Raw genomic sequence first — 9,532 nt, 5'->3', positions numbered from 1 at the left:
CATATTACATTTAACTTGCAATAAACTAGGGGTGAAGAGAGAAATATCAACTTGAAGAAGGGAAATACGCTAGCATACAGAGGCAAAAAGGGAAGAAATAGACCAATGTTTCAGAAATCATGTAAGTGAAAGAATGAAATAAAAGAACAGTTGACCAAACAGGGAAATATGTTAGTTTTTTTATCTACTTAACATACCCTTCAGTGGGAAAGAGAAACAATTCTTCCAGGAAAAATTTAGAGGTTTTGCCAACAAAAGGTTCTTCATATGTAAAAAAGGAAAAAATGAAAGATCATGTATGGAAGTGATACATGAAGGTAAAGGTTTTATTTTTAATTTCTACCTGAACACCTAGCAGTTTGTTTAAAACAGTAATAGCAACCATGTTTTATTTGATGACTAACTTATGGATACTCTTGAACCAATTGGGAAGCAATATGGTGTTAATGTATAACAAACCTGTAATAGTCATAAACGTATGCTGAAACTTCAGGGGAATAATGAAAAAATAAATGGTAAATGAATAAGAATTATTGATGTGTTGACATAGAGAAAAAGCAAAATCACAAAATGCTCAATTAGAAACCACAGGACAGGCTGGGAAGATGGCTCAGACGGGAAAGGTACTTGCATCCAAGCCGAATGGTCTATCTCTGAGCCTCACACAGGGAAAGAAAACAGCAGACTTTCACAGTTTGCTTCTTGACCTCTGAATGTGTACTGTAGTGCCCCCCTCACTCTCCCTCTCTCTCTCTCTCTCTCTCTCTCTCACTCTCCCTCTCTCTCTCCCTCTCTCTCTTTCCTCCCCATCTCTCTCTCTCACACAATACACATCAACATAATAAAAAATAATTAAAACTACAGGAAGTAGAAAAGAGCGGAAAAAAAAGAAAGAAAACAAACCACAAAGGCAAAAGATAACAATTATACTAGATATTAATATATCAGTATCAATAATCACTTTAAATATCATTGGTATAAATATACCACCTAACACACATTGTCAGAATGAATCACAAGATGATCTCTGTTGTACAAGAAGCATAGTCTAAGTTTAAAGGCATATAGATTAAATATAAAGACAGAAAGGTAGATCAAAAGAAAGCTGAAGTCGCTATATTAAATTCAACCAGTGCAAACTTCAAAGCAGTGTATATTAGCAGCAGAGAGAGGAACGTTACATAATGACAGAATGACATAGTGACAGAATGACAGAGGCTTCAACTGTTTAAGGAGATATTCAATCCCTCATGTATTCTCTACCTAAAACCAGATCGTTGAAACGCTTGGCAGAACCTGGTAGTCGTCCAAAGAGAAATATTTGAATCCACCATTTAAGCCTCAATACCCTCTGTAAGTGACAGAGATACCCAGGAAACAATGGGAAGGAGATAGTTAATTCAAAAGCACTATCCATCAGCTGCACATCAGTGCCTCTGCTGGAACATGTCTGCTAATTAAGAGTAGAATACATACTTCACCAGTCCGTGTGAAATACGTCCCAAGAGAGTTCGCATTCTACTCTTTCGTAAAATGCACCTAAGCACACTTGAAGAACAGAAACCATGAAGTGTTTGCTGTTGGTACAAAGTGAAATTAAAACAGAAATCAGTTACGGAGAAAGATAAAAAAAAAATCTCCCAAAGACTCAGAGAAAACACACTGTATTTGTAAGCCATGCACATGTACTGCTGACATATGCAAACAAAAAGAAGTGTTAGGTCAAACTGAAGGTGCAACTCACCAAACTTTGTGCTATCTAACAAAAGCCATCTCTTGAGAGAGGCATCCAGCACTGGTGCATGTATCAGGAAAGAATAGAGAGGGGAAGTTAACACTCTAAACCTTCACCTACAAAGTAAGTGAAAGGGAAGTAAATCTAATGGATGAAAGAAACAATAAAAAGTAGTAAAAAGGACTTGGTAACAGGAATTCAGGAAGAAAAAGAAATCAAACACACCACAAATGATGTTAATCCTTGACTCAGTATCTAGCCGTGCCCTGGGAAAAATGAGAGGATTATCAATCGAAGGAGGTTGCTGTGGTCTTATGGGTATCACCAGGATCATCACACAAGTACTTAGGGAATATGGTCAAGCAACTCCAACCTCATATTTGATAACTAAGATAGAACCTAACCATTCTTTGCAAGGCAAAAATCTGTAGAACTCTCAAAGCTTATCGGTAATTTCAAACGGTCTCAAACACTGGACATGTAGCTCAGTGATAGACCATATACTTAATATCTGAGAAGCCTCATGTTCAATTCTCAGCAGCAAAATAGAAACAAAACAGGAAGAAAGAAAAGAAAAGAAAAGCAAAAAGAACCAAACAAAAATTTCTAAAGCAGAAGCTGTCAAGGCCAGATGGTTCGCTGATGAAGTCTCTTAAACATTTAAGCAGGAACTTGTTATTATTTCCTTATGATCCAGAAGACAGGAGCAGAAGGAATGTTTCTGAACTTGTTCTATGAGGCCAATTCTACTCTGACACAAAAAACACACAAGGAGTTACATGGAAAGAGAGACATAGACCAATAACTCTCAAATTGATAGAGGTAAACAACCAAATCCAACAATGTTTAAAAGTAATTTTATACAATGACAAGTTGGGACTCACTGCACTTTTATAAGGCTGATTCAACAGTCAAATAGCCTATCACACCAGCCATCTAAAAACAAATAAAATGATTATAGTTTCAGAATCAGAACGTATTCCACAAAATTCAACACCCACTCTCACTAAAGCTACAGAGAAAAATCAGAAACGGAGTGGAACTACCTCAACCTGGAAAAAGCAAAAGAAAATGTTTCCAACTCTACAGCTAGCATCTAAGATGAGGAAGGCATTTGTACTCCCTCACTATGCCCTTTTGAGGATATACTGGATATCTTGGCCACTTTGAAACTGGGAAAGGGAATAACAATAGAAATGTAAATAAGAAATACCCAAGTTAATAAAGATGAAAATAAAACAGTATACAGATATTAAATAGTTAAAGTCTCCTGATTCAGAGACAACAGAACAGCAAGTACAAAATCCAAATGAATCAATCAAGAATATTTTGGGACTGGTGCATAACTGGAGCAAAACTGGAGGATACAAGTGCCCTTTGCTTCCCCTCCCCCTATTTATTTGTAAGTGGAGGTGGGAGAGACAGGAGTGAGGTGGAGAGATCTCTGTCTCAGGCGGGTATGCACGTGTCCCAGCCAGGGTGCCTAGGACGGAGACAATTTTCTGGAACTGGTTCTGTCCTTCCACCTTGTGGCTTCTAGGGATCAAATCCAAGGTCTGAGGCTTTGCCTAAGAAGCACCTATTCCCTCCCGGGACATCTCACTGGCTCTGTGCTTTATCGTATACCAGCGCTCAACGATTAGAGTTCTGCTGGAGTTCTAAACGTGCCACCGTCTACATTAGCATCCCCTTAAATGAAGTGCTCAGGCACAGATTTAACAAATTATCGTTAAGTTATATATGAGGACCTCCACTCCCAATCAAAAAACTAAATCGATAAAAACCTATGTTCATGGTAAAGACATTAAATATTGCCAATATATTCTACATTGATCTATACACCACTGCTTTAGGATCGAGGTCTAAGGCAAACTCTCTCCCCTCCTGTCCCCTCCCACTTCTTTCTCATCCTGGAAGCTAGAGGAAAGCATTCAAAGCATTCAATCTACTCAGGCATTTCCCACTTTTTCATTTGTTTGTTTTTGAGACAGTTGTCACTAGCTTGGAAATTGAACTCAGCAAGTAGGTTATATTGGCCAGCTAGCAAGTTCCAGGATTCTGCTCATTCTGCCTCCCCAGCGTCAGGATTACAAGTGTGCCCCGTTACTTCTGGCATTTCTTTTCTTTTTATAAAATATGGGTCTTGGGATCAAACTTAGGCCCTCAAGCATTTTACAGACTTAGCTATTACTATAATCCTCAAGACTCAGTCTTAACTTGTATACAGAGCAGTTCAAGACCCAGGGTGGCCAACCCAGTATTGAAGAACTATGGGAGATAGAGCTCAATATCTCTTGTCTTCTGAAATTAGAATGAAGTCACCACCGTCAAGGTAATGCGATCCATATGAAAGAACAATGGAACGGAATGGAGACTTCAGACATAGTAGCTATAGTACAGTTAAATTATCTTTGGTAAAAGAGCAAGGTAAGACAATGGAGAAAATAATGTTTTCTACAAATGGTGCTGAAGCAGGCGCACATATATACAAAGATTTCCCAACCCCTGGAAACATTCTCCCAATACTGATAAAAGCAAATGCTTAAATGGACACCAAGCAACTGGAGCTATGATTCACTCTTAGATGGAATGAGAAACTGTGTGTTGAACTTAGCAGACAGTTTTGCAAGGTTTCTCTTGTGGTTTGTTTTGCAGTGCTGGCGGCAGACATTCTGGTCTCATGCATCCCAGGCATGTGTCCTATGGCTAAGCTATGCGCTCAGCCAGGCGGTCTCTTACAACACCTAACATAGCCCTCATGACACAGTTCAGCAGCACTGACTCAGATGAACTGAAACTTCACAGCCACACAAAACCCCACACACTTGCACAGATATTTATAACGATTTTATTAATAATGTCCCCAACTGGGTAGCAACCAGGAGTTTCTTGAGGAAGTGAACGGGGAAAACAAACAGTGGAACATTGTGATGATGCAATGTTATCCAGGGCTAAAAATAAATGAGTTATCAAGCCATGAAAAGACATAAAGGAAATATATACATATATACATGCACATTACTGTGTGAGATAACCCAGAGAGGTTACATACTATAAAAGGCATACATCTATGTAACATTCTATGTACATAATTATAGAAACAGCTATGGACCCTTGGTTTCCAGAGATTTGGAGGACATGGTGGTGAATAGATGGAGTGAAATGACATGTTTTAAAAGACAGTGGTTATCATGAAATAGTTGCCCAAGCTTAGAGGATGCACATGCTAAAAGACCAAGAGCACATGCAAAAGCAGACAGTGAGAGGAGTGATAATGACCTACTAATGTAAGTTCATCACATGAACAAATGGCCCCGGGATGGTGTGTGGGGGTAATGGGGGTGCTCGGCCCTGCTTATGTGCATTCTGAGAGACTATAGACAGCTCTCTGTTTTCCATGCCATTTTATGGAGACCCCCCAAAACTGTTCAAGAACACCTCCTCCAGGCTCATGCAAGCAACCTGAACTCAACTTAGTGGATTACAAAAAAAAAAAAAAAAAAAAAGAAAAGAAAAAAAAAAAAAAAAAAAAGAGGCATCAATGTGGCTGTGAGACTATTGGGAAAATGAAGTTCAGTGGGAGAAGAGTAAGAGTAATGGGGGAAAGAAGAGAACCAAAATACATGCATATGAGTGCATGAAACTTCTGAAAAATGAAATTACAGAGGCAGAAATAGTAGGCACTCGATAAACTTAAAAATGCAGACTCTACTATTCTAGCAAACAGATCTCTAGCCGTTATACATTTTAAAGGACAGTACTGTTTTCAAACAGACAAATACAGCTACAGGATCTCCAATCCAACTTACCGTGAATACTTGGAGATAAAGTTCTACTAACGGACGCAGAAATCAGTGGTCAAGGTGAAGTCAATACAGTTCTGAATCGACATTTTTTTTTTTTTTTTTTTACTTTTTCTTGGGGGAAAAACGTCAACAGAGATTAGTGCTTTAAGACTTAACTCATTTCTAGGCCTCCCTCTTTTTAATGACAGGAGTGCTTTTTCATGAGGAATATTTCCGAACAAATGCCAACAGTTATAAGTGCATGGGGTGAGGAGTTTCAGATCTGGGCTTCGTCCCCAAGAAATGGCCAAGAAAACTAAATTGCTTTCAAATAGGGTTGCTGAAGGCCAGGATACTGAGTCAGGTGGCTTTAAGGCCCCTTGCCTCTTCGTGTGCTTAGGTGTGCCGATGATGGCTGTGCCTTCTATGAGATCTGTGTGGCTCACTGTGGTGCCGGGAAGGGTAAGGGGAAGACGCCCTGATCTCATGGTGGGAATAGACTCTGCGGATAGGGCCCAGTCTATGCTCACGATCCACTGAGTTGACTTCCCTGGAGTATCCATGCCTGCGCCTCGGGGAATCTCTGTGGAAGGGCTGCGGTTGGGAGGATGGAGAGGAGGAATACGGTCCTCTCTGCGGCTGGGCAGGTTTCGAGGGTGGGAGGAAGCTCTCTGAGGGGTATGGTGGTGGTGGTACCTGGAAGAGGGAGAGTGCCTGGCCCCAGGGGGTTCGCGCTGCTCACAGTGGTGGTGGTCTCGAGGTTGCCTTCGGTCTGCCCGGTCTGGCTGTCTTTCTGCAGGGACATCCCTGATCCACCTTCCCACCGTGTTGTGGGCTGGGAGGATCACGCCCCAGGCGTCTGCCACGTGTGCCAGCAGCAGCTGTGAGAGGTAGCGGTGCGCACGCTCATCCCAATGCACGCCATCGCTTAGCCGATGCTGCCCTGCATGGCGGAAGTGGAAGTGGAGATCCAGCACATCGAAGCCATGCCTTGCCGCCTCCACTGAGCTGTAAAAGTTGGCTTCCATCACATCTTCGCGCAGGCGTGAGGGGCAGCCCGAAGCATCCGGGAGGATGAAGCCCCCGGACACGACCTCGGCCACAGGCATGGTGGTATTCCACACCACGAGGCAGCCGCTGGGCAGCAGCTGATCTAGGCGCTGGAAGAGCCTCTCCAGGTCCTCCCGGTAGTTTCTGAGGAAATTGCTTCTGTACCTGGACAGGTCCCAGAGGCACGAGTTCACGATCACCAAGTCGGGGGCATACTCGCCCCATCTCAGCTGCTGTAGGATGTCTTCGACATAGGGGGAGTAGGCACGGGTGAGGAAATAGAAGCGCACCAAGTGGCGCCCGGAGCAGAACTGGCGCACCTCGCGGTAGTGGGCGCCATTGTGCATGCGTCCCCACCTGCCGCCCTCCAGCAGCACGTCGTGTTCGAAGCTCAGCTCGCCCTTGCTCTTCAGCTGACTGGAAGACAGCAGGCAGTCCTTCTGGAGCAGGAGCACCAGGTCCTTGTAGACGGCTCTCTGGATCGAATCCCCCAGGACGACGACGAACTTGTTGTGCAGCAGCTGCTGGACGTCGTGAGCTCGGAGGTGGGGCATGATGGCTTCCTTCTGGGGTGTCTGCGAGGGAAGCCGTGGGGGGAAGCGGAGAACCTCACGGAGAGGAGCTGGCTGTAGCGTTTGGGGCTGGGAGGCGACGGACAGCAAGCTTGTGTGGTCAAAAGCCGCCTCATCCGGTTTACCTCAGCCCCACGGCGTGACCTCTGAACCTTAAAAAGGATTGCGTGAGTTCAGGCTCCACCTGGCGGAGGAGAGGTGGAGCAACCCAGCAGGAAGCCAGCGATGGCCCCCAACCTGGGGGAAGCAGATGGTGTCCTGGGTGTATGGGCAGTCAGCCTTCGCCGGGGTCGCTGCCAGGCCAAGGTCTTCTTTGCCACCAATATTTCACTGATCTCCTCAGATCTCTTTGGATTGCCTTCGGGCTTCCTTTCCGTCTGTTTTCTTTACCGCGCCCCTCATTCTAGCGGAGTGTTTCTCCTTTCTGATTCCATTGGCGGAGAGGCAGAGAATGCCTTTCTGGAGGGTAAAACCCAACCTGGCACTACTGTCAAGATGGCATTCTAAGCCACGATTGGCAGAACACACGGTGCGACGTAAGAAATGATACGCGGAGTCCCCATGAACCTTTTACCAGCTTTCCCGTAAACATGATTTTTTTTTTTCTTTTTGTACCAAGGCGTACTGGCCATGTCCTCACCGCACGATAACTGGTAATGTTTGTGCTTCCATCGGCTTCTGGTCTCCTTTACTGTCCCTTTCCCTAACCCCCAGTAACCACGTACGCTAATCTCCATTTACACAATCCGCCACTTGAGAAATTCTTAAGTGGAATTGTACAGTATGTGACCTTGGGAAATTGTTCTCCACCCACACCTCCCGCATTGTCCGCTGGATTTGTCAACTTCAGAAAGTGTGACCACCTGTTTTCTGAACTAGGATTTGAGTTTCCTAGTGAGGGAAAAGCCAGAGCTTTGTTTTGTGTCTTACTGCTCCCTGAAGTCATCCATTAAAAGGATGATTAGGTTGTTTGCTGGTTTTGGTTGTTACCGATGGCACTGCTGAGCGCTTCGGTACAGGGTTTTGTGGATCTTAATTTTTTTTAAAATTTGAAATAAGCCTAATGCTACTGTTGTTAGGTCGTAGGGTGGTTGTGCAGCTAATGTTTTAAGAGAGTTGTCGCCTGTCTGGTGTGTCTCATGCATAGAGTCCCAACGTTCAGGAGGAAGAGACAAGAGGATATTGAGTTTGGGGGCAGCCTGGGCTATTTAGCATGCAGTCAAACAGCATCAAAAGAGAAAGGAAAACAAAAATCTCAAATCATTTTCTGGAGTGACCGAACTCACGTGAATAACACTTTTAATTTCTTCCTGGGTTGTCATTTACATAGCCTGAATATGTGATACCCCAAACATTTCATATACTTAACTCAAGCAGTTCTGACCCCAGGGAATCAAAACAAAAACAAAAACAAAAACAAAACAAAAAAACAAACAAACAAAAAAAAAAAAAGGTGGGGAGAGAGAGAGTCGTCTTTATCCTATGTGGTGCCTTCATGGATGCTGTTAAGCCCCCTGGAATTTGCTTTAAAATTCCTCTGTCTCTGGGTTATCTTAGGCCTTTTAACTGGTGTTTGGGAAACTGGTGGGATAGTGTTTTATTTGGGAGCCAGGAGAAACCAGAGACTTAAGGCGCATACCTGGTATGTGGAGAAGCATTAGGTTTGGTTTTAAAGTCAAAAGTCAAAGCTCTGAAATCACCGTTTTCTCCTTGTTCATGAAGAATGGAAGTAAAAGTGTGGTTCTGACAGAGGGGGAAAAATGTCTTCTCATGGTTTTGCATAGTATACATGTTGCTTTTGTCAAATGTCATCTCTGAAGCTCTCCTGGATCTCCTCAGACAGGCTGAGAGGATTCTGAGCTATACTTATACTATTTTCTCTAGTGATCTAACTGCCCTTTCTCTTCTAATGTTTTCTCAAAACTCTCACCAAAGTATCCTTAGGTTTTGGGCCTATGGCTTTCCTTTATAAAAATCTGTCTGTGATACCAATATAATCAGAAAAATATATCATGTTAACGTAAAACTTTATGAATCTGTGAGTTCAAAGTCAAAGCAATAACCTTTTGATATTTTTGTATAATATGGAAAACTGTTTCTTGTTCTAATAAATCTCCTTAAATGATCCTCCAGATACCACTCTGTACTTGGCTAAGCACACACATCTTAAAAACAAGAATAAAAATTGAGTCTGTAAACTACTTTTGTTTGTGTAAAATTTGGATCTCCCGTTGTTTTTTTCTTCCTCTTAGCTTTGAGGAGACTACTACTAAAATACTTATTTTCTTTCCTTTTTCCTCAAAAGCAGACTTGGTCACATGTTAGTATCAGTGTATTTTGACTTCCATGCCATAAAATGTGAATTTCAAGCTAAATGTAAACTTTCATTA

The 9,532-nt window shown here is 42.8% G+C and overlaps 1 protein-coding gene across 1 annotated transcript; it reads right to left on the bottom strand.

Moving 5' to 3' along the window:
• Positions 1-1,477: 1,477 nt before the first annotated feature.
• On the bottom strand, positions 1,478-7,124 carry LOC116898534 (PC-esterase domain-containing protein 1B-like). The gene is made up of 2 exons (XM_032899753.1): positions 5,905-7,124; positions 1,478-1,577 (listed from the first exon to the last, which is right to left on the bottom strand). The coding sequence occupies exons 1-2, from the start codon at positions 7,122-7,124 to the stop codon at positions 1,478-1,480; spliced, it is 1,320 nt and encodes a 439-aa protein (XP_032755644.1).
• Positions 7,125-9,532: the final 2,408 nt, after the last annotated feature.

Source organism: Rattus rattus, chromosome 4 (assembly GCF_011064425.1).
Source record: "Rattus rattus isolate New Zealand chromosome 4, Rrattus_CSIRO_v1, whole genome shotgun sequence".
Classification (NCBI taxonomy): domain Eukaryota; kingdom Metazoa; phylum Chordata; class Mammalia; order Rodentia; family Muridae; genus Rattus; species Rattus rattus.
The sequence above is the reverse complement of the archived record's forward strand: the minus strand, read 5'-3'. Positions and strand labels throughout refer to the sequence as shown.

Bases quoted from the DNA above. Each gene is read 5' to 3' on its own strand.
- LOC116898534 (XM_032899753.1), bottom strand. From the start codon at position 7,124: ATGCCCCACCTCCGAGCTCACGACGTCCAGCAGCTGCTGCACAACAAG. The intron at 1,578-5,904 runs GCAAGGGGCCTT...TTGTACCAACAG, and splicing joins ACACCTAAGCACACGAAGAG to CAAACACTTCATGGTTTCTG.